Below are 24,278 nucleotides of genomic sequence, written 5' to 3'. Positions count from 1 at the left end.
CCTGACCTGGCTGGTACCTGGAGCCTTGACTTCATGACAGAACTGTCACATTCGTTGAGGACATGCTATCTTTCAGTCTCATTACCACTCTACCTTGTCTGGTTTTATTTAAATTATTTTGTGTCAGTACTGAGGTTTGAGCTCAGGGCCTCGTGTTCTCACTCGGCTTTGTCATTCAAGGCTAGTGCTCTGCCACTTAAGCCATACCTCCACTTCTGGCTTTTTTTGCTGGTTAATTGGAGATAAGGGTCTCATGAGTTTGCCTGCCAAGGCTGGGTTGGAAACTTGATGCTCAGATCTCAGCCTCTTACCTTGCTCGGATTACAGGTGTAAGCCACCAGACCTTGGCTACCTTATGTGATTCTTAGGTGAGGCCTTATTCTTTCACTGAGGGTCAGTGGCAAAATAGAACAGCCTTAAAGTGTTATCAATGCATGGTGGAGTTAATTGTGGGCTCTGTATGGACTCTCCCATGCAGTGCTCTTCCATAGGCCAGCCTAAGAGCTGGCCTTCACCACAGGAACCCCCGGGCACTTTGCTGATCAGCCGGGAGCTTGTTCAAGGACAAGCCAAGCCTCTTGCTGAAGAGTGACCTCTTACCTTTCCTGTGGACTTGGTTCCCTTCCAGATGCAGAAGTAGCAGATGGTCCAGGCCGCCAGGAGACACAGGGCCAGCTCCCAGCGGAGGCTCCCGATGTGCTCAATCCCAGCGGAAATGGCCAGGACCCGGCGCCTACAGAGGGAGGGCAGACAGTCACCAGGCTGGACACGGACAGGGCAGGGGCCCACCTGCCGTGCAACCAGGGCAGCAGAGAACTGGGGACCTGCCACCCCTCGCCCCCATCTTCCATTCCTTCATTCCCCACGGGTCAAACCCTGGGCTCGGCCCAAGGCCTACAAGAGGATGGGAGACATAAAGCACAGACCCGGTGAACGGGGACCTAGGGAAGGCAGAAGCACCCCACTACCCTGGGGGTCCTCAAGGGGAGACCGCATACCCCCACTCTGCTAAACCTGGGGCAGCTGCAGGGCTCTCTCTGGCCATCATTTGGTCAACCATGGAACATGGGCCACTTGACACAGAAACTTCCAGATCCCTTTCCACAGCAAGTGTCAGGGCCAGCCTCTCCAAGTCAGAGCTCCGAGGGCTCCAGCGCCGTTGCTGTCCCCGGGTCAGGATGGAGTAGGAGGAAGGACCAAACATCTAGGGTGAAGTGACTTAGGTCTGGGGGGGGGGCTCTGTGTCCTCCAGAGACTCCAGGACAGCTTCCTGGAGGACGCGCTGCACGAGCACGTGAAGGATGAAGGAACCAAGGCAGGAGGAGAAGGAGAGGTGATCGAAGAACAGCCAGAGCTCAACCCCAGAGTCAGCAAGCAGGGGCCCAGGAGGGCCCGGGAAGGGGGTGCGGAGGAGGTGCACAGGAAGCCGCAGGTGGCATGCCAAGGGCTGGGGAATCTCAGAGGCCCACGCCACAGAAGAGCCAGGTCCCTGTCACGACGCCATGGCCTTCCCTTGGGACCCATCAGTTCCCCAGCCTCGACTGTGCAAGCCTGGCTCCCTGAGTCCTTACTTGAGCTACTCCTTTAAGGTCCGACTTGCCACGCTCCAGCCATATTGCATAGAGTCATGGCACCCAGACAATCCCCTCCAAATTTGCTCCACGAACCCCATTCAGGCTGCCAAGCTCTCCCTCACCACTACCAAACAGTGCCAGCTGCTTTTGGTGCTCTTAAAATGCCCACCAAGTGTGAAAGCCACCCTCAGTGTGTCTCCTGGGCATCTGCTGAGGCCTGCTTCTGTGTCTATCTCCCAAGGACACCACCAATTAGCCCTGGTCAGCAGCCTGTCCCCCTTCCTGCAGACATCAGGCAGGCCCCCAAACAAAATCAGACTGTGTGCGGCCACAGGCTCACTGGAAGGGAAACCAACTCTGGGGTTCACTGCCAGGAGACGTGGGAGCAGCCACCACTCATTTACAAAGCGTCTGCTCTGTGCTAGCCGGTGCACTAGCGGCCATGTTAAAGGTAAGTTCTTCCCTGGAGCAAGCTGGACAAACGGGCAGCAGGCAAGCACAGGGACAATGCTTTTTCATGCTTTGGCTCTTTTTGAAACTTCACGTTTTATTCATGAAAATCTACCACTATCATTGCACATATTGCCTGTCCCAGAGCAGGGGCCTGGGGGACTTCCCGCAAATGGACACTTGAGCCTCAGTCTTTGCAGAATGGGGCCCCGGGCGCTACAACCCGCCCGGTGTCCCCAAGGCTCTCTTCTGCACAATGAGGCAGAATCACCACCAAAGATGCTCATCAAGGGTGAACCTTGTCTTTTTCTTGGCAGGAATTTGGGAAGGGGATCTCCATGCTTCTCCTGGTTTTACTCTGCTCCCGTTCCCTCCATGTGTGGCTTACGTGCACAGCCCAGCTTCCAGGCAGCTTCCAGGCAGCTCTCCTGGCTTCCTTGCAGCAGTCAGCATAGGCTGGGTTCTGCTGCAGTAACAAGCACCCCCAGAGGCCTAGGGGTGTAATGCAACCAACAATTCCTAATGCGACTAATGATTTCTTGCTTGTCCTACATGGGTTCTTTGAGAAGCACCAACAGAGAGGGATCTCATCCCCACAAATACGGCCATTCTCAAACTGCTCCTGGAAATGTCTCTTGTTCCTAGCTCAGGAGGAGCCTGGTAGCTGGAAGATGCCTGTTGCCTTCTAGCTGCCGCCCACAGCCTCCAGGGAGACAGGGCCTCTGCTGGTGGATGAACCCACCCTGGCGCTATGCAGATAGAAATAGCCTGGTGTGCCCTGCGCCAGACCTGGCCATGTCATGGAAGAGACACCCCAGGCCCTCAGCCCACAGGGGTTACAGGCATGTGTGCAGGCACCAGCATTCCTTCCTGCAGGGAGAACTGCTTGCTGAAGTGGGGATGGGAAGGCAGGCTGCACAGGGACTGGGAGGGAGGGAGGGAAGGAGGGGGAGGGGCGGTGGGCCTGCCAGAAGGGCTCTGGCTTTGCTCCTCCATCTCCACATCTTGGATGCTGTGAGTTCTGAGCAGGGCCGTCTGCGCCAGCTCTCGCTCAACTGAACAATCTTGTTCCCAGAATGAGAAGGCAGACTCCCGAAAGCCAGGGCGGGTGAATGGCTCATTTGGAAAACAGCCTCACCCTCTTTTCTTGCTGTCACTAGGATTGCACCTCGGGGTTATGGAGTGAACGAGGCTCAGCAGTGGGTTCTCAGGCTGCCTGATAGAGACTCCAGGAGCGTGGGGTCTGGGCTGTCCCACTGCAGGTTTAGGGGCACAGCTCTTCCTGGGAAAAGGCTCATGGAATGGCCCTCCCCCAGGAAGCTTGGGACAGAAGAAAAGTCTGAATAAGGAGGAGCTTGCTGCCAACACACAGGCCAGCCAGGCCCAGGACCAGACCTCCTAGTCCACCCCTCCCGCCCCCTACGCTGCTCAGGGAGTGGAGAACACTGCACTGGTGGGGCCCCTGGGTGTGGGGAGGAGTGCAGACATTAGAGCAACACTCACTGTGCACCTACTATGTGCCAGGCACTAAAACAGGTTCTTCATGCGCGCGCATGTGTGCACATGTGCACGCGCGCGCGTGCACACACACACACACACACACACAACCAGTCAGATGAAATCAGCCAGTTTGCAGAGCCCTGTCCGAGGCGATACTACACTGGGACCTCCTCTGACAAAATACCACAGGCTTCCTGCTTCCATAGAATTCTCAAGCAGCTTTAGAACACTGAAGGCCAAGGGGCTCTGAAATAAGACAGCTGTGTGCTTGGCATAACCCTTTATTTGGCACATTTATTTGCCGGTGCTCCTCCGCTGGAACGTAAAGCCACGCCACGGCAAGAGCCACTTCCCACCCACAGCTGCACATTTTGCTGGGATGTGGCCAAACGCAAGCCACCCGTATTGTTGGGAGAAATAGTTCAGATGCTTTGCAAACCAGATGATACTTTCATAAAAACTTCAAAGACATAAAGCCTAGGCATTGTTCTCTTATTCTTTAAAAGGCAATACTATGAGGGATTTGAACTCAAGGCTCCACACGCATTGGGCTTGCTTGCTTGCTCATCTTTGGTGCTCTACCAACGGATCCATACCTCCAGTTAAGCATTTTGCTGGTTGACTGGAGGTGGAGTCTCTTGTGAACTTTTCTGTCTGGGCTAGCTTGCTTTAAATCTTGCCCCTTGAGTAGCTGTGAGTAGTCAGGATTACAGACATGAGTGACTAGTGCCCAGCTAAAATCTAGCAAGTTCCAGTCCCAGATATACCCAAGAATGCAGAAAAAGAGGAAACAAAACCTTGTCCATTCTTGCCCAGAACAGCATTTCTCTTAATAGCCCCAAACGGAAAGCACTCAGGTGTCCATCAGCAGATGCACGGGTAACAGGCGCAAGGCATCCAGGCAAGCAATCGTGTGCAGCTACACAAAAGAAGGTGGCTCACAGTGGGGGTTCCTGATCCGAAACCCTAGATGATCTGAAGTCTGAATCCTTTGTGTGTCAATTTGACAGGTCACAGGAAAAAAAAAACAACACAGACACACTCAAGGATGGTCCAAAATTACCTCCAAGAATTCACATGTAACACAAGTGGCTTCTGTGGTTTGGACCTGGTCCCATCACCGCGATGCCCCATTATATATATATATATATATATATATATATATATATATATATATATATATATATGTAAGCATTCTAAAATGGGGTGGGGGGAACTCACAAAATAATTTTTTAAAAGGCAAAGCATCTTCAGTCTCCAGCACCACAGGTGAGAGACAGTCACGCAAGCTCATTCAGGCTTGTGTTTCACGGGTGAACCTTGAAACTGCCAGACTTTATGAGAGAAGCCAACTGTGAAAGACACAAACTGCACAATTCCATTTCTGCACCCTGTCTAGACGAGGCAGATCTGCAGAGACAGACGAGCAGCTGCCCGGGAGGAGAATGATGATGAACTACCAATGGGCACACAGGCTCTGAATCCGGCGATGGAAATTTTCTAAGCCTGAGCCGTGGTGGCATCTCCCAGGGTAAATCTGCTCATAAAGGGGGTCTTCTATGGCACATAAAGGACTCCTTGGCAATCCTATTAAAGTTTTCTGGGGAGAAGCACACTTCTGCTTCTCCAGAGCAGCACTAACATTCATCCATGGCCCAAAAATACGACATAGAAAATCCCAGAAAGATGCCACGCTCTGGGGGTTCACACCTGTATCCTTAGCCACTCAGGAGACTGAGATCTGAGGATCCCAGTTGGAAGCCAGCCAAGGCAGGGAAGTCCATGAATCTCCAATTAACCAGCAAAAAGCTAGAAGTGGAGCTGTGGCTCAAATAACAGAGTGCCAGCCTTGAGTGAAAAAGCTAAGGGACAATGCCCAGGCCCCGAGTTAAAGCCCTAAGGCCAGCACAGAAAAGGAAAGGAGAGGGGAGGGGAAGGGAGGGGAGGAGAGGAGAGGAGAGGGGGAGGAAAGGAAATGGAAGGGAAGGGAAGGGAAGGGAAGGGAAAAGGAAGAAAGACAAAAACTTCCAGACATAAAATTCCTAAGTTTTAAATTACATACCATTCTGAGTCACCCACCCATCACAAATCTACTCTCTCTGTGTCTACACAGCCAGTCTGACTTCAGGGAGAACCAGGAAAGGAGGAGGGAGCCGAGCAACACTTTGAGGTGTTTTTCAACACTCGATTTTACTGCTAGTTGTTGCTGTGGAACTCTTGCTGTGACGGACTGTTTAAGCTAACTGTCACACAGATGTAATGTAGAGGGACACACAGCAAAGATGGGGCGTAGTGATCTGTGGATCCGGGCAGCCGTGGGGGTCCTGGAATGTACCCCGGGATGGGGGCGGGGCTGAATACCCCAGCACTGTGCACAGCATGTACTTTATGCCACAATGGTTGGTCAGCAGACGCAGGGTCCACGTAGGTATTTACTTGGTCCATATTCACAAAACTGACCTTGAACCCCAGGCTTCCAAACTCAGGTTCCCTGCCAGCTCCATTTTCTCTGTGGCTTTAAAGGCCTGGGTCTCCACAGGGACAGAAGACAGCAGGGCTGGAGGCAGGGAGGGACGCAGGGAAAGGCCTCCAATGTGTGCCTCCCTGGAGGAGTGAGTAGAGCTTATGCACACAGAAGGGCAAAGTGTTCCAAGGAAAGGCAAGGAGACCGCCCGGCTCCTGGAGGCCGACACAGGGTCATCTCGCAGCCCCTGCAGACTGGGGTCCCGGCTTCATTTCATTCCTGCCCTCTCCTCCTCAGACTTGGTGGCCTCTTCTAGATCTATGGGGACCCTGTTCCACGTGTGCCCAGGAACCCCAGTCTGCATTAATGAGGAAGCCAAAGCCCAGGCAGGGTGACCCCACACCCCGCATCCTGCACAGCCGCCTGAGCTTTGTGGAGACTGGGCATCCTGGAGGGACTCCAGGAGAGGGGGGGACAGAAAGGCTGAGGCCCACACGGACCACACACCCCACAGCTTTTCAGAAAGCCAGTGTGCCTTCAAGCACAGTGGGGCCACATCTGATACACACACCCCAAGCTGAAAACACCCCAGGTTAAAGATGTACCCTAGTAACCTGGCCACGTCACAGGGTTCTCCCTATCGCGGTGGGCCCTGCATCCATCCTGGCCAGCATCCAGGAAGGACCATATGCTCGCCGGGGATACCGCCAGATCCAAATGCAAAACCCAAAGCTCAGTGCTATGGGACACATCTCACCTTCATACCATTACGGAGTTAAAAACTGTAGATGGAGGCTGAGTATGGTGACTCACGCCTGCAATCCCTGCTGCTCAGAGAACGACTGGGGTTTAAGACTAAGCCTAGACAAAAAAAATTTAGTAAGACTTATTGCAACACACAAGCGAGGTAAGGTGTTCAAACTTGTGATCCCAACTAAGTAGGAGGCCACAGGAAGGATGTTCACAGTCTGAGACTACCAAGACCTTACTGGAAAAAAATAATGTAAAGTAAAAGAGGAGCTGGCAGTGTGGCTCAAGAGGTAGGGTGTCTGCCTAGCAAGCGTGAGGCTCTGAGTTCAAACCCAGTAAAACACACACGCGCGCGCGCACACACACACACACACACACACACACACACACACACACCATAAAGGGAGGAGGTGGCTTGGGGTCAGAAGGACATCTCAAGGACCACCACAAGGAAGTGCAAGACAGCCCCCAGCTCTGGGGACTTCCCCAATCCTGGACCTCTGCCATCCGCTAGCCCAGGGAGGGCCATCAAGCACAGAACAGGTATGTGCCCACGGGGGAATGGGGAGGATTGCATATGCGCTCTTGTAGCTCTATTACAGACAATCTGGAATGCAGATGACACACAGCTTTCAGGTAACAGCTGTTTCCAAGGCTCTGTTCCTCCCCTGGATTAAACCAGCTTCCATGGATGCCTCCTGCCACCAGCTGCAGGGCACAGGCACCCAAGAGGGCAGAGCGGGGACCCATTTCATACTCAACTCTCCACTCAGTGTGGTACAAAACAAGACCCTGGTCATTTCCTAAAAGGCTTCTTAAAACTCAGGGAAGACACACCTGCCAGCCCCGGGGACCTCAGGGAACCAGCCCCTGCCAAGTGCCTCTTTCCATCCACTTCCAAGCATAGAGACCCCTGGAAGCAAATCTCCTGCCCCCATGGCCTTGGAGCACAGGACTGGGGGTGGGGAGAGTTTCAGGCCAACCAGATTCTGCAATAAAGCAGCTGAGCATATTTCAAGTCAGCCTGGAGGGGCCTGGAATAGCAGAGAGATGCAGGTAGCATCAGAGGACAGGCTGAAGCCTGCCTTGGGCCTGTGCTCCCTGGGAGAAGCCCCTGGACAAGAACCTCTGACTCCTGCCACCCCAGCGCCCACCTAAGATGCAAACCTGGAGAGGTTCTTTTCCTTTGTGTCCCCCAGGTGGGTGAATTCCAAGAAGGGACCCTCTCAGAGGACTGAGTGCTGGACCAGAATGCACAGTAGGTGCTAACTAATTAAATGGCCCTTTCCCTTCTGGGTTCATCAGGGCACCAAAGGAACCTCAGGTGAGACTCTAAGAGTTCGCTGGTTGCTCCTTCCCCACACTCAGTGGAGGACGTCGCACGTCTGCCTGGCTGACCTCACGTACAAACACCTCCACGCAGCCAAGGATCGGGAGGGCACCAGAAGCGTGAGCACAGACACTCAGTACTTAACCAAGTTCAGCCACTGCTGCCTCCGCTGAGCTGGCCCATCCCACTGTGCAGACAAGGTCAAAGGGCCAAGGTAAGCAAGCACAAGCAGCAGGACAGACGAGCCTGGCTGCAGGCCCCAGGCCTCACCACACCAGGTAGACACAGTTCTGCTGCCTTCAAGCAGCCCTGTTCCTCTCATGTGGGGCTCTGACCCCATCAGCCGTACAATATCATCTTGTTACTCCTGGATGGGCGATCTGGCTCAGGGGCCCCCAGTGGGGATAACTTGGGTGCATAGCTTCCCATGGGGCAGAGAGAAACCCTGGGACCCCCACCTCTTCACCTTTCTGGTGGTAAAGGATTTCTCCGTGCTTGTGGGTGAGAGGGAGTTGTGTGGTGTCAGCCTCTCCAGAGGGCTTCCCCCGACCCCCCGCCGCCACCAACCAAGCATCCGGCATCAAGAAGAAGAAACCAGAATGGTGGGCACTGATGAAAAAAGCCCCCACCCCTGTTTCAAGTGTTTAGAAATGGAAATTGTATTCTTTGTTACTTCTCTGCTTTTACTCAAACATATTTCCTACACACATGCCAAATTAACTTAAAAGAGGACACAGCAAAATTTGCAATAAAGGAATCAAAAGCCTGTGACCAGGAACTGGAGTGGGAGCTGAGCTGAGCTGTTGTCTGCACTCACAGCCAGCGTGGGAGGAAAAGGAAGACATCATCCACGGTTCCAGGAACCCACGGAAGGTGAGGGGATTGTTAATGCACCAACCTGGGGATGAAAGGAAAACTTTTTTTTTTTTTGCCAGTCCTGGGCTTGAGCTCAGGGCCTGAGCACTGTCCTTGGACTTTCTCAAGGCTAGAGCTCTACCACTTGAGCCTCAGCACCATTTCCGGCTTTTTTCCATGTATGTGGTACCAAGGAATCAAACCTGGGCCATCGTGGATGCTAGGCAAGCACTCTACCACGAGGCCAAACTCCTGGCCCCGGGAAAATGTTTTTATAAGTGATATATAATCTGTTATGCAAATCCATGCCTATTGAGTTTAACTTGCTTACAACATTTGCTGTTTTTGCAATCAGTTAATTATTCTACAATTAGAGTAAAGGGATCACAATTCTCCAAGAACGAAATGCCCCTCAGTTTGCTCCAGTGAATCTCCTGATCTCTGCCCTGCTCTCCTTGGCTGCACACGGGATCCGCCTGGCCTCAGTGCTGTGGACAGTGAGTAGGAGGCCTTCCTCAAAGACCTGAGCTCTCGCCCCGAGCAGCAAGGCAGCCAGCACAGCAGCCAACAGAGCAGGGTTGGATGGTGGCACCACTGGCAGCTGGGCTTGGGCTCTGGGTCCATGGGCTTCCGCAATTCTCCAGAATCTCCAGGATAATGTCTAGTGAAGGCAAGATGGACAGTTTTCTTGTGCTCAGCTCACTGGGTTGACTTAAAAGGAAGCTAACCAAGCTGGGCGCAGTGGCTCACGCCCGTCATCCTAGCTACTCAGGAGGCTGAGATCTGAGGATCAAGGTTCAAAGCCAGCCCGGGAACAAAAGGACCTGAGACTCTTATCTCCGATTAATCTCTAGAAAATGGGAAGTAGGGCTTGGCTCAAAGGTAGGGTGGTTGCCTTGAGCTGAAGAGCTCAAAGACAGCATCCAGGCTGAGTTCAAGCCCCATGACCCACAAAAAAAAAAAAAAAAAAAAAAAAAAAGGGAAGGTAACCTTTAACAAATGGTTTGATAAATGAACAAAGATTAGGTAAGTAAAATCTAGGCTATAACTGGTGTTTGTCACACAAATAGGAACAATCATTACCATTACCATGAAGGAAGCATGATGGTGATGATGGTGATGATGGTGGTGATGATGATGATGATGATGTGATTACATTCCCAGGGGTAAAGTTATACAACTCAAATACAACAAAAGTACAAAATCAAAAAATACGGAACAACCCAATCCTCACACTCTCACTGTTCTGCTTGTAATCTTACATACTCAGGAGGCTGAGCTCTAGAGGAGCGTGGCTCAAAACCAGCCCGGAAAGAAAAGTTCTCAACACTCCCATCTCTGATCAGTCAGCAAAAAGTAAGACTGCAGAGATGGCTTGAGTGGTAGGGCACCAGCTGTGAGCAAGAAAGCCCAACAAAAACCCTTGAGGCCCTTTGTTCAAACCCTGGTACTGACACACATAAGAAACCAAACAAGATGGGGTACCAGTGGCTCATGTCTGTAATCCTACTCAGAAAGGAGGCTGAGATCGGAAGATCATGGTTCAAATTCAGCCCAGGCTGCAAAGGCCATGAGACCCTTATCTCCAATTAGCTAGCAAAAAGCCAGAAGTAGAGCTGGAGCTTAAGAAGTAGAACCTTGAGCAAAAAAAAAAAAAATCAGGACAGGCACCAAAGCAAGCAAGCAAACAACAATAAATAACCCTCCCTCTAGGGTTGACAAGTTCCAGGGTACTGGGGCATGCATGTCTATGCCTAGGTCTCAGCAGCTGAACACCCCCAATACAAAAATCTCACAGCTCAAATGCTCCAAAATCCAGGTGTTCTGAGCATCAACCTGACACTGAAAAACTTCATACTTGACCCTCACAGGTCATAGTTGAAATCAGGCTCCCAGAAAACACTAAAAGAATCCCAGGCAGTGTATAGAAGGATGTATAGACCATAAAATCTGTACTCAGCCACAGGTCCCATTCCCAAGTGTGTCACTATGTCATGCAAATGTCCCCAAATCCAAAACAATCCAAACTACTTCTGGTGCCCAGCATTTCAGATAAGGAATACTCAACCCACGCTAGCAGTCTCTACGCCTCGCCTTTCCCCTTACTTTAATTCCAGATAATGAAAAGTCCCCATATCAACAGATTTCCTTCCTCGCTCATTTTACAGCTTTGCATAATTTACCATATTGAAGATGTATTTTTTTAAACCATCACAAATGGTGCCTCCATGGACAGGCACAGGCTGGAGACAACTTGCTCATACTCCCAAAGAAACTCTCTGCTGGGGGATTTTAGAGACATAGAATAGTGCAGGCCAGGGGTTGATGGTCACCTCAGAATCAGCTGCTGGGTCCAGGAAAATGTGGGGGTCCCGTGCCCATCCTCCAGAGTGCGGGAAGGCTGTGCAATGATCACTGGGGCCATTCTTTACTTGCCTCGGAGCACAGCACAGCCAGGCAGAATGAAGAATGAAGCACTGCCCTCCCAGATGGCACCCAGAGGTCAGGGCACCCCTGCCCCACACCTAGACCACCCCCAGAGCACCTGCAGCCAGGGGGCCCCACCTTACCCCCAGACCTGACCCTGTACTGCACAGGCGCCCTTCAAGGACAAACACAGAACCATTACCAACCCCTCAAAAAGGCACAGGCTCCAAACATGCAAGCATCCTCCGTGGCAGGGCCCAGCTTCTGCCTTGGCACTGGGTGTGGTGGCATGTACCTGTCATCCAGATGTGTGGGAGGCGTGGGTAGAAAGATCAAGACCAAGACTGTCCCTGAGCAAAAATACGAGACCTTATCCAAAATCAACTAAAGCAAACGGACAGGAGTGAGCTCAAAAGGGGCAGATTCACCCACCTAGCAAGCAGGAAGCACATGAGGCCCCGAGTTCAAATCCCCAGTGCCACAAATGAATAAAAAAGCAATGCTTTCCATCCAGCAGAGAGCAGCAGGATGGATGGGTGGAGACTTCAGGGTACTGCTCAGATGTACGGACTGTTTAGTCTGGGGAATTTATTATTTACTGTAGTTGGGCACAGGTGGCTGGAAGGATGCATGGCAGGGAGGGAGGTCCTGAAAGTGAACCCCGGCCCTGTGCCTGCCGGGGTGGGCAGCCAGGCCAGGCCCACTGTGCCTTGGAAAGAAGAACTCAGGCACCATTTAGCACCTACCAGTTCTCAGAATGTCACCTCATCTAATCCTCACAGCAACCCTCTGGGGTTGGTGAAGCAGGGACTAGTGAATCCCCTTGTGATTTGAATCTTACCTGTCCCCTGAAGGCCCAACTGCTAAAAAGCTTGGTCTGTGTTATTCCTAGGAGACACTGGAACTTAAGGGAGGCAGAGCTTAGCAGGAGGAAGTTGGGTCAAGCCAGGCACCAGTAGCTCACGCCTGTAATCCTACTAGCTACTCAGGAGGCTGAGGTCTGAAGATTGCAGTTTGAAGCCAGCCTGGGCAGGAAAGTCCTGAGTTCAAGTCCCCAGAACTGACCAAAACAAAACAAAACTCTAGCCTCTGAAGATAATCAGTCAAAGCCCCATGGGACATCACAAAAATCACCCCACACAGCGTTGATCTCACAGCGGACACAGGCTCAAGTGTAGGATGGCAGACATATGCAGATAAATGCATGGATTTGGATGCTTAACAGGTTGCTAAGGGAAACCAGGATGACCTGATTTTCAAATATGACATTAGACAGACTGGCTGCCCAAGCCCCCACAAGGCTTCAGGGGCCAGGGAGAACGCAAGGCTGATGGAGCCTCATGGGTAAGCCATTAGACCAGGTCCTGGAAAGGGAAATAGAACTGAAGGCGAGAGGCGCATGGGACCCGGTGCCCAGAGCCGGCGGGGCCACAGCACAATGCGGTAGGTCCATGGCCACTCATGTCTCCCTTCTGCCCCTGAAGAGCACGGGGCAGCATTCAAACAAAGGAATGATGAGACAGTGACCATGGAAGAGGACCCTGGAGGTGAGAACAGCACAGGGACAACGGGGCACCCTGCAGATGAGCCAGCAAGCAGACCTGGGGTAGAAACACCTCCAAAAAGTGCACCGAGATGTCCAGATGGCTGCTGCTCGGGGAGGGAGCCGGGTGAGTTCTACCCAGAGACCCAGGAATCAGTTCTTATCTGAATCTCAGCGTGCTTAGCTGAGTGCTTCTAGGGAGGTGAGGAATCACTGAAGGAAGATTCCACTTTATTCGGCAGGGAAGTTAGTTGGGGGCTGTGGGCTGGTCACAGGTCTGTGGTAATCTCAGGGAAGGATGGAGCTCTCTTTAAACTTCAGTGGCCCAACAGATTTTCCCAGGCTGCTAGGAACATCTCCTGTCCTCTCTGTCTCCCGGGCTGGCCTCAGGGGAAAGGGGAGCTGGCAGACAAAAAGCATCTCAGGAAGCCTCGGGTTCGCCCCAGTATTTGAGTACTTCATGATCCGAATTCCAGTCAAAAACCAGAACCACGAGTTCATTCCCCAGGCAAAGCCATCTGGAACGAGCAGATAGCTGGCAAACAGATCCTTACACATGAGGATGCAGACAGGACAGCCCACCCTGCCACTTGGTGACCACTAAGTGTGGCCAGTGTGGCCAGTATGGCTATAGCAAAGGGATTCTGGAAGTAGTGTATGCCGGTGAGCGGGGGGCTTGCTGATGGCATAGTCCTTGCCAAATTCCCCTGGGCTTCCCCTGCCCCCTTCTCTCCCTGCTCTCTGCTCTCTCCTCTCTGCTCTCTCCTCTCTCTGCTCTCTCTGGCAGGACTGGGGTTTGAACTCAGAACCTCGCACTTGCTTGGCAGGCTCTCTACCACTTCAGCCACACCTCCATCCCTCATACAGTATTTTCTAGAATCAATATTTCCTGTCTGCCTCCCTCAACCACCCATTCATCCTGTAAACATTCACTAAGTGACCTCTGAAGCCTGGTAGAACACTAGACAGACAGATGCTACTTTATGACAGCAGTTGGGGAATCCAGACAATGAATGAATGAATGAATGAATGAATGAGTGATTCACACAAATATTGGTCAAACTAAGGGTTTCCACGTATGATGGGAAGGAAATGAGTTTGCAAAGCAGGACGGTATCCTGCCTGGGGTTTCAGGCCAGGTTCCCTCACGAAGCATGGAAACTACGTTTTACAGATCCCTCAATGTACAGGTCCAAAACATTCCCCGAGGCACTCCTTCAGGAAACATGGCCAGTCCAGCTGGGGACTTGGTGTTGAGGGGTGTGCAACTGGAGAATGAGATTCACAAGGTCTGGGCAGATCACCAAGTCGTTTGAATGCCACTACTCTGCAGACCTCATTTCCATAGCAATACTTCATACAACCATGTACACGCATTGTAATATAATAGTAAATAAAAGTGGAGAGCAAACCATACTATGTCCATGGATAGAGAGATCTGGTCATAGCTTAAAAGTTCATTACATTTCTAACCCAAATCTCTATTTTTATTCCTCTCCTCTCCTTCCTCTTCCTTCCTTCCTTTTATCCCTTTCCCTCTCTCTCTTTCCCTCTTCTTTCTTCAAAGTACTAAAGTTAGAACTCAGAGCCTTGCATTGCTAGGCAGGTTCTGTACCACTGGGCCACACCCTAGTCCTTTTATGCACTGGTTATTTTGAAACACGGTCTTTTTTTTTTTTTTCAAACCTGAGTTCATGCCTGAACTACGGCCCATTTGTTTTAGGTTCCAGTCAGAGCCAGAAAGACAGCTTTGTGCAATCACACTTATCTTTCCCCCATTGAAATGGGGTCTCATGGACTTTTCTGCCAGGACTGGGGTAGAACCATGATCTACCTTACATCAGCTTCCCATGTAGCTGGGTGACAGGTGCACACCCTAGTGCCAGCTATTGGCTGAGAAGAGGTCTTACATGCCTGGGATGGCCTTGAACTTGTTCAATTCTTCATGCTAGTGGTGGTTGTTTATCCCACTAGGGATTTGGTTGATATTTAAATTCATTATGAATACTGGGACTATCTTGGAAAGGAATAAAATGAGAGTATGCCTCACAGGCTCAAGAGTTAGGATAAAACTGGATGACATAAATGTGTATGAGGGAGAGAGGGAGAAGAAGAGATCAAGAAAACAGAAAAGCGAACCCCAGACTGACCTGTTCTTTTAGGAAAATGGTACATAGAAGGCTGCATTGCAAATCAGTGGATGAAGAAAAAAAGAATCAGAAACTACTGCTGGGAAAACTGGTTGTATATATAAAAATTAATCTCATATAACCTCACATCATATAGAAAGAAAAATTCCAAATTAGATTCAATGTAAAGCAAAAAGAAAAACCACTTTAAAACTCTCCAAAGAAAGTGCAGGAAATTTTTACAACTTCAAGATAGGAAAACACATCTTAAGATGCCAACTGTGCAAACCAAAGAGACTAGAAAATCCTATTTCGGTAAAACAGAAAATTCTGTGCATACAAGCAAATGAGAAAGAAAAGCCCTGTGCTGTGAAAAGATATTTACAGCCTGGTAGTTAGTCCTTAGAATGTGTCAAGATTCCAGCCTGGTGGTTAGTCCTTAGAATGTGTCAATAATAGCTTCATACAAGAAAAGACACAGGACCCACATGGTAAAGGACATGAGTGTGAATTCCACAGATGCAGCTACCAAGTAGAGGCCCAGCAGGACAGGAGCCCCAGCTCACACGTAACTAAGTGGCAAAGGGCAGGTTTAAAATACTGAGCTAGCACCCCCACCACTGCATGGCAACATGGCCCAGGCCAGAGCTGTATATAACCCAGAGCAGCAGAAATACTCACGCCCTCATCCTCACAGTGAGAACTAGAGCATGGGCTTTGAACCCTGATAAAACTGACCATGTGTGCCTTCCCTACATCCTGGCAGCTCCGTGCCTGGTGATTGCTGTGTTTTGGGCATGTCCCCAGTATTTCCTGGCTGGAAACTGAGACCTCAATGCAACAGCATTGAAAGGTGAGTCCACCAGGAAGATAAATGGAGAAATGTAACCAGCCCTTCGCCTCCATGCAGATCAAACTCCTATCAGAGCAGTCAAGTCAGAGAAAGAAATAAAAGGGAGGCAAATGGGAAACAAAAAGGTCAAATCTCTCGTGGCAGCAGTTGTGATCTTGTTGTCTGGGCTGTTGCTGGGGCCTCAAGTCAGGACCTGGGCTCCGTCCGAGCTTTAACAGCATAAGGCTCGTGCTCTACTACTTGAGCCACAGATGTACTTCTGGCTTTCTGGTGGCTAATTGGAGATAAGAGTCTCACAGATTTTCCTGTCCCGTCTGGCTTTGAGTTTCAGTCCTCAGCTCTCCACCTCCTGAGTAGCTAGGATCGCAGGCAAGAGCCTCTAGCACCCAGATGAGGTGATCAAGGACTCTAAAGATACCACTAAAAATGCCTATCCCCACCAAACATTTCTGCCAAAGTAGAAATGCACCGTGTTAACATGAAAACCATTGGTAGCTTTTCCATACACCAACAACTACAGGCAGAGAAAGAAATCGGGAAACAAATCCCATTTTCAATAGCCTCTAAACAATAAACCCTTAAGAATAAGCTTACAGACATGAAAGATATGTGCCTGGAAACACTAAAGAAGGAAATGGGAAACGACACCAGAGGACAGAGAGGCCTCCATGTTCACAGATGCACAGAATAAATATGGTGCGAAAATCAACAATGAAGTTATCCCAATACCTGGCTTCAAATTATACCACTGAGCCAGAGTAATGAAAACGGCATGGTTATGGTGCAAAAATAGAGAAACAGACCAGTGGAACAGAATCAAAGATCCAGAAGTCAATCTATAAGGCTACAGCCGTCTTTGACAAGTGAGCTGAAGACATACACCCAAGAAAATACAACCTCTTCAACAAATGGTCATTGGAAAACCAGGCAAAGAAGATTCAAGTGAGAGCCCAGTCTCTTCGCTCTGTATAAAATTTAAACGGATCAGTTTTGAATGGATTAAAGGTCTAGATTTGAAATGACTACAGGAAACGCTTGGACACGCAGGCATAGACAAGCGCTTCTTACTGAAAACTCTGATTGCTCCAGAATAGAAGGGCAAAATGGACAAACGGGCTTGCATCAAATTAAAAGTTCAAATTAAAAGCAAAGAAAACCTACAAAAGGGAAGAAAATATCTGCAAACCATTCGTGGTGCCAAGGATGAATCCCCAGCATCTATAAAGAGTTTTTAAAAAAAATTAAACACTAAAAGAACAAATCAATACCCAGGCAAATGAACCAAAGAGTCAGTTCTCCAAAGAAGTAGCAGGAGCCATGGTGCTCAAAGAAATGATGACCCGGCACAAAGGCACTGCAAATCAAAACAAGGTTAAGAGTCAACCTTGCCCCAGTCAGAATGCCAGCCATCCAGAAAGCAAACGCTCACTGGTGAGGATGTGGGGGAGGGAACCACTGCTGGTGGGAATGTGAACCATTGGGCTCGCTGTGGACGTCAGTATGGAGGCCCACCAGGATATTCATAGCCCTAAAGCCCCATGCCCGCTGTGTCATTCTTGGGGCCACCTATATGAAGGATTTTTTTCCTACAATCTCTCTTGTGTGAAAACCCCACATACAAGAAGATACTATAGTTGCCAAGATGAGGAGCTCACAATTGAAGATTTAGACAAAGAAAATGTATATACATTGGTACAATGGAGTATCAGTCAACCCGAGAAAAGGAATCAGATTAGGTTGTTTGCAGGAAGATGGAGGGAACTGGAGAAAGAAAAGCCAAGCTTGGAAAGACAAACATCCTTTATTTTCATTCATAGGTAGAATCCAGATTTGAAAAAGAAAATGAGTAATATGACTTGAGTGTCAAGGGAGACTGTACGGGAGGGTGTGAATTAAATAAGCAGAGGATGTATTTGCACTTGTGTGCGTGAAGAAAGCAGAATAAGACCCACCGTGATAAAAAGAGCATCCATGAGCAGGGCAGTGTTGTCACCATGAGAGCCATGGAGGATGGGCTTCTGGTCACAGACCGGGTTTGGTGACCTCTTGCTCCTCAGCCTTCAGCACGGAACTGATCCTCACCCGAAGTGAGCCTCCATCTTCCATGAATCTATCCTTGGAGCACCAGGAAATAAACCTCTGCTCTTTGTAAGTTACCTAGGCTCAGGTATTTTGTCACAGCAATAAAGCATAAAGATAGGAGCTCAGGCCTAGAAAACTTCTCTAGGCTGAAGAAAATGAGCTCAGAAACAGGCCCCCCTCCCCAACAGTCTAAACAGAAAAAGAGCCACAATGTGTCCTCTTTCAAGAGAAGAGGCTACAGAGTAGCTGAGGCCTAGTAGAAGGAGAAAAAATGAAAGAACAAAGCTACATGTATCCATGCTGACATTTCCCTGCAAGGTACACTCATTGCTGTGGACACAATTGTGCAACCAAGATGGAACAAAGAAACAAAGCTGTTAATAAATTAGAGGTAAGGGACACCATTGAGCAAAGATATAAAAATTGGAAAGAAGACCTCTGACCTATCCCAGGTGTATACCTAAGCAGAACAAACACAAAGATGGCCATAGGAAAGGTAGATCTAAACTCAGCACCACTTCCAGAGAGGAAAAAAGCATTAAAAAAAATCTCCCATACACCACTGCCTGCCCCCCAAAGCAATACTGTTTATTATCATCTGCTTCTTTGATGGAGCCGGAACTTTCCAGAGACTGCACCTCTTCCACTCCAGGGTCAGGGGCTGTTGGGCAGGGACTGACATTCCGGAGTTAGGACTGCCATGAACAATGACCCGCGGTCTGACCGGCACACACACTACAAGGTACAAGCTGTGAAGCCTTCTGCCAGCCAGTGCAGTGGGACCGGCTTCTCCCGCCCGCATGCATCCAGAAACACCCTTCACCTTCCTTTCCACATGCCACCCCAGCTCCCGAGAGCAAGCTCACCTGTCCACTCGGGGACGGCTGCTTTGCAGGCTACGTAGAGTAGCCGCTTTGCTCGGTGCATGTGCTCTATACATTCTCTTTTATTCCAAATGAAAATTTTAAACTGTTTCTCCTTTTACCAGGCACTTTCTGCTATAAGAAGCAACCAGTGAGGCAAGCCAATGCATTTTCAAAGAACCAGAAAAATGTGTCCTCCGGGGGATGCTGGAGGATCCCACACTTGCTTTTTAGAGCAGCCGAACACCTGCCGGTGGCAGGAAGTGGGGCTTGGAGTCAGGGCCAGAGGTGAAGCCATGGGGCAGGAGAGAGGCCTATCCCACAAGGGTGTCCGGCTCCTGCACTTACTCCCAGAACTCCATGACTGGGGAGGTGGCATTCTGCAAGGCCACTTGGCTGAAGTTGCTTGCATTCAGCTTCTGAAATTCCACGCAGTTTTCTGCAATGAGAAGAAAACAAATGCTCAGTGCCATTAGCCAACCTGGGGCTGCACTGGAGCCCTGACAGGGCAAGTTGGGGGACACCTGCCCCCAGCCCTCTTCTGGCCTGATTGCTACTCTTCCTTTGTGCCCTTCCCTGTCTAAAGCCTCTTCTCTCCACCCTAGTGGTCCTGCTGTGACCTGAGGGAGAACTAGAATGGGCTGGACATGGTGTCCTGGGGGAGTGACATGCTTGAGACTTCATGTAGGAATGGGTTAATCCCAGAGTGGCCTGTGGTGAGAGGAATCTCCTAACCATTCTGTTATAAGGTGGCAAAGCAAAGGCCCAGAACATGCACACACTTCTAAAGCATGGTACACACACAGAGGGAACTTCAAGTTTTAATTTGATGAATATCTGTATGAGGTCCCTTGCCAAAAGAAGGGACCTAAAAAGAAAGAATTGAATCACCATGAAATGTGACTTGTGGGGAGCAAGGCAAAGGCAGACAGGGCTAGAAGGCACTGTGTCTGTAAAAACATAAGAAGTCTCACTCTATCTCAGCCCTCAGGGTGACCAGCCAGCACTATCTAACCACAGTTCATAACATGGATGAAGAAGAGGTTTACAGCCTCCATTCCAGTCAAAAGGCAGCACTACTCAAGAGTACTACAATCCATTAGTAATGTCTGCTCTTGGCACAGTCATCTCAGAAAGGGGCTGGTCAGATAGTCATGTTCCCTGAAAAAGTTCAACCCCAATGGGATTACCAACTAACTGAAAAGCAAACCGTATATCAATTATTCCTTTTTTTTTGGGGGGGGGAGGGAGGCACTGACTGCAAATGTCTAGTTGGATGGGATGATGGCAACTTGAGGACAGATGTGTCACCCGGGTGACAGCTGCTGCTCGGCCGCAGGTTCTGCTGCCAGGCAGGGATGCTGTCAGATCTTTTCAGTGTTTAAGGAGAAGCTGCAGATCTGGATTTTTCACATGAAGTCTTCTGACTGCTAAATGTACTTGGCAACCAAATACAAGCCTTCAATTTGTTAGCTCCCCGCTACCTAGTTTAAGCCTTCCATTTTGCAGAGGAAACGCTGGGGTTTGGAGAGACAGGGCTGGGACTGGAACTGTGGTCCCCTGAATTGCGGTCTTTTTCACTTCTTCACATCCCTATTCTGAGCCCAAAGGCTCACCTCTTCTTTCAATTAACCGCAAAGTGGCAACACTCTTCTCCCCCCATCTTGGTCTCTGGGCAGTGCCCAGCCTCAGCTAGAATTCACAGAATACACTCAACCCAGGTACAGAAGCCCACTGCCAGAAAACTGGACTCAGGAGAAGAACCCAGAGGCCAAGGCTGCACCCCAACCCCAAGCCCCCCCCCCCAGCAAGGCAGGCAGAGAGACGCCCCCTGGAGGCCGTACCTGTGTTCCAGTCGTGCCCACAGGTGGCCCAGGGGAGCTCGGTGGTGAAGCACTTGGTCAGGTAGAAGATGGCCCAGGCCAGGATGATGATATAGTACACGTTGAGGTGAGCCTCAATCACCTGCGTGGCATAGCCAATGCCTGAAAACGCCAAAGAGAGGGAGCAACCTGAGCCTGGCCAGCTTCTCTCTGCGGCAGCGTGGCGTCTGCTCAGCAAGTCAACACTTACCTTCAAATAAAGGGCAGACCTTCCTCCAGCAAGTGATGCCACCCTCGCTCGTGAACTGCCCCAGGGCCGTTTCCAGGAAGAACACAGGGATTCCACAGCAGATAAAAAACACCACGTAGGGAATCAGGAAGGCCCCTGCCAGGAGGGACAGGAATGAGGTCAGCACACTCTCACCTCCCCAAAGGTCAGCGAGGGAAATCGGGAAGGACGGAACACGTTCTCAGGGCTTGAGTTCAAGTTGAGCCAGGAGAAAGAGTAAGACACCAGGGTGGTGTTCTCCACCATCTGTCACCTAATGCAGGTCGGCCACAAAACCCTGCGCCTCAGCGTCTCCTAAAAATGAGGTTTGGGTTTTTTGCATTGTTTTCTTTTTTCTTTTTCTATTTTGTATCTTTCCCGGGGTTTCAACTCAGGGCCTAGGCAACTGTCCTCTAGCTATCTGCTCTAGGCTGGTACTCTACCACTTGAACCACAGCTCCGCTTCTGGCTTTTTGCTGGTTAACTGCAGATTCGATCTGGATTGGGCTTTAAACTGTGAATCTCAGATTTCAGCCTTCTGAGTGGCTAGTATTGCAGGCATGAAGCTTTCACCCTTATCATCTGGCACTGTTCATCTCGAGGTTAAGATGGTCACGTCACCATGGGTTTTGTTTTCTGGGTTCTTTCATTTATGCATTCTGCCCTCCGGCATAGATCCTGCTCTGACAGGAACACTGTACCCTTCCTAGCCATTGTAAAGTCACTGCCACAGCAAGGTGAGGGGGTCTCCCAGCTTGAAAGTGACCGGCAATGAGACCTTTCCCCTTGAGAAAAGCACTCCCAGGGAAGTGGATGGCCGAGGTGTTGCGTATACACAGGGCCAGGTGTAGAGCTGAAGTCTGTGGAGGAATCCACCTGCTGGAATGCTCCTGCTGGGAAACAAAACCCTGACCGCCTGCACCTTCCTACAAAACAGATCAAACAGCCCCAAGCCTCACCCTCTGTCCTAAGAACAAAACCTACAAGTACCCCCTTCCAGCCCGCGCAAGCTACCACAGAGAATGAAGGCAGTGAAGATTGCATTCTGCTTCGTGAAGCCTCTTCACGGAGGAGCAGTGTCAACAATGCCTTATCCGGTGCGTTTCAAAGCACCTTAGCTTTATCTGGGCAAGAGACTCACTTGAGATTTCACACAGGGAAAGAAGTTCTTCTTGTTGGGGTTGACAAGTGGAGCCCCGTGGACACAGGTTTGTGAAGGGAACAGTGGCTAAAGCACCTAACCATATGAGAAGGCAGAAAGGGGGTGAGAGGGAAAACCCCCATCAGCTTACAGAACCTAGGTGGACTAGAGGAAAACACAGAAGCAGTTGTCCGCTGCTCGTTGCTCTGCAATCTACCCATGAACCCTGGAGACTCTAAGGATACCACCCTGAGACCAAGCCTTCTGCCCAGGCAGACTCTGCTGCTGCCTGAATCACTAAACTAACCAGATCAGGGTACATGTTTGCTGAGGGAGACTCGGAAAACTACAGAAAGAGACACACAGAGGCAGAGTGCAATAGTGACTCATTTTTAAATTTTACTCACTACAACTCTCCCCCCCCCCCCGCCCCTATCTATGGCAGAATTTGTAACTAACCCAAATTATTTTCTGCTTTTCTGGAATGCTTTTGAGTTGGGAATACAGCTTCTTGAATAAACAGAGATGTTAACACATGACCATCTCCCCCTCCCCATAATCCTGTAGGGTGTTCGCAAGTTTCCAAGAGTCTCTGGAAGCTCATAAAGGCTGAGCCTCCCCCCCTCTCCCTCCCGAAGAGGCGGGTCTCCCTGTCCAGGGCACATTTCCAGCCTCCAGGTCCACTGCCTCTGTCCTCCCTTTGCCAAAGCACCGCCGCCACCGGCGGCCACTTCATTACCAGTGCAGAGCAGGCCCGGGGCAGCCTGCGCCTTTGGGATGAATGTCTCCAAAGAAAGAGCCCGGCGGGCAGCGCCCCCGCACCCCAGCCCTCACACAGGAAGCCCTGGGCTGGGCTGCCAGCCACTTCCCAGCCACCTTTCTTCGGGTTCAGGCTTTCTCTGGGAGACGCTGTGCCACTCAGGCTCTGGCGGGCCCCCCCTCCCACGGTGGCCCCTGGAGGACAGGGTCACCAGGAATGAGTCTCCCAGCCCCCCAATCCGAGCCACTCCGGCGGCAGACTCAGCGGTGTGACCCTTGTACCAGAAGTGGATCGGTGATAATTCCTCTTCCAGAAGCCAAAAGCATGACCGCACCCCCCTCCCCACCCAGGCTGTGGGGCCCAACAGGACCAGGCAGGCCGGAGGGCGACCCGCGAAGCCTGCGGGAAAACTTCCGCCCGCCGTCTGCCAGTCCGATCCCAGCTTGGCGGAGCCCTGCGCTATTGGGGGCCGGGGCGTCCTGCGCCCCGAGTCCCGCGGAGGGCGGGGGCCGGCGCCTGGCCGGGCACCACTCCTGGAACCGTCGCCACCCTCCCCGGGGTGAACGACCCTGCCCGGAGAGCCCCGGCGCAGGCGCCCCGGCTCCGTGCGCGCCGGGCGAGGCCCCGCGTGCCCGGCCAGGTGGCTGGCTCAGGTGCGAAGCGGCCGGGCGCGTGCGCACTGGGGCGGGCGCGGTCCCCCTTCACCCCCCGCGCGCGCGCGCGCGTGCGCGCCGGGCGGCCGGGGTCGCGGCTCCCCGGGGCCGGCAGGGCGCGCGGCCGGCTCACCTCCTCCGTTCTTGTAGCACAGGTACGGGAAGCGCCACACGTTGCCCAGCCCGATGATCTCCCCGGCCACGCTGAGCACGAACTCCACCTTGTTGTTCCAGTGCCCGCGCTCGTGCACCGCCTTCTCGCGCGCGGGCCCCGCGCCCCCGCCGCCCGCCGCCTCGGACCCCCGCGCCTCCTCGGCCGCCGTGCCTTTGCCCGGGGCCAGCGCCTTCTCCGCCGTCATGGCCGCTGCCTGCCGCGTGCGCCGCCCGGTCTGCGCCGCCGCCGCCCCGGCCCGCAGGCTTTTCAGGAGCGCGGGCGGCGCGGGCGGCGCGGGCGGGGGAGCAGGGGGTGGAGCTGGGGCCGGGCCGGCGGGCGGGCGGGCGCGCGGGGACGCGGCCTGGCGGGGGCCCGGCGGGGCCCGGCGCGCCCTCCCGCAGCCGCGGGCAGGCCCGGGGGGGCCCCTCAGCCCCGCTCGCGCGCGCGCGCACACTGCGGCCTCAGTTTCCCCTCACCAGAGGCAGGCCGGGCCTCGCTTCCTTCTCGCACCAGCAGCACCTGTGGGTCCGCATCGCGTCCCAGCCTGGCGCCCACACCTGTGGAGTCCAGGGACCTCGCGACCACGGACCTCGCCACTGTCACCTCCGCTCTCCAGGGCGCACTCTCCCCATCTGCAGAAGGTAATTTCAGAAGTGGTT

At 51.8% G+C, this 24,278-nt stretch overlaps 1 protein-coding gene across 1 annotated transcript in view; it reads right to left on the bottom strand.

The window, feature by feature from the left end:
• Positions 1 to 23,824, bottom strand: part of Slc6a11 (solute carrier family 6 member 11) — a 70,444-nt gene extending 46,620 nt beyond the window's left edge. Inside the window, exons 1-5 of the mRNA XM_090324018.1 lie at positions 23,599 to 23,824; positions 20,894 to 21,028; positions 20,665 to 20,805; positions 19,169 to 19,259; positions 601 to 733 (exon numbers count right to left, since the gene is read on the bottom strand). Coding sequence (XP_090180144.1) covers positions 601 to 733; positions 19,169 to 19,259; positions 20,665 to 20,805; positions 20,894 to 21,028; positions 23,599 to 23,824 — 726 coding nt within the window. The remainder of the gene's footprint in view (positions 1 to 600; positions 734 to 19,168; positions 19,260 to 20,664; positions 20,806 to 20,893; positions 21,029 to 23,598) is intronic.
• Positions 23,825 to 24,278: the final 454 nt, after the last annotated feature.

This window comes from Megascapheus bottae, chromosome 33 (assembly GCF_031878675.1).
Source record: "Megascapheus bottae isolate mThoBot1 chromosome 33, mThoBot2.hap1, whole genome shotgun sequence".
Taxonomy (NCBI): domain Eukaryota; kingdom Metazoa; phylum Chordata; class Mammalia; order Rodentia; family Geomyidae; genus Megascapheus; species Megascapheus bottae.
Note: the sequence above shows the minus strand (reverse complement) of the source record. Positions and strands in the feature narration are given on the sequence as shown.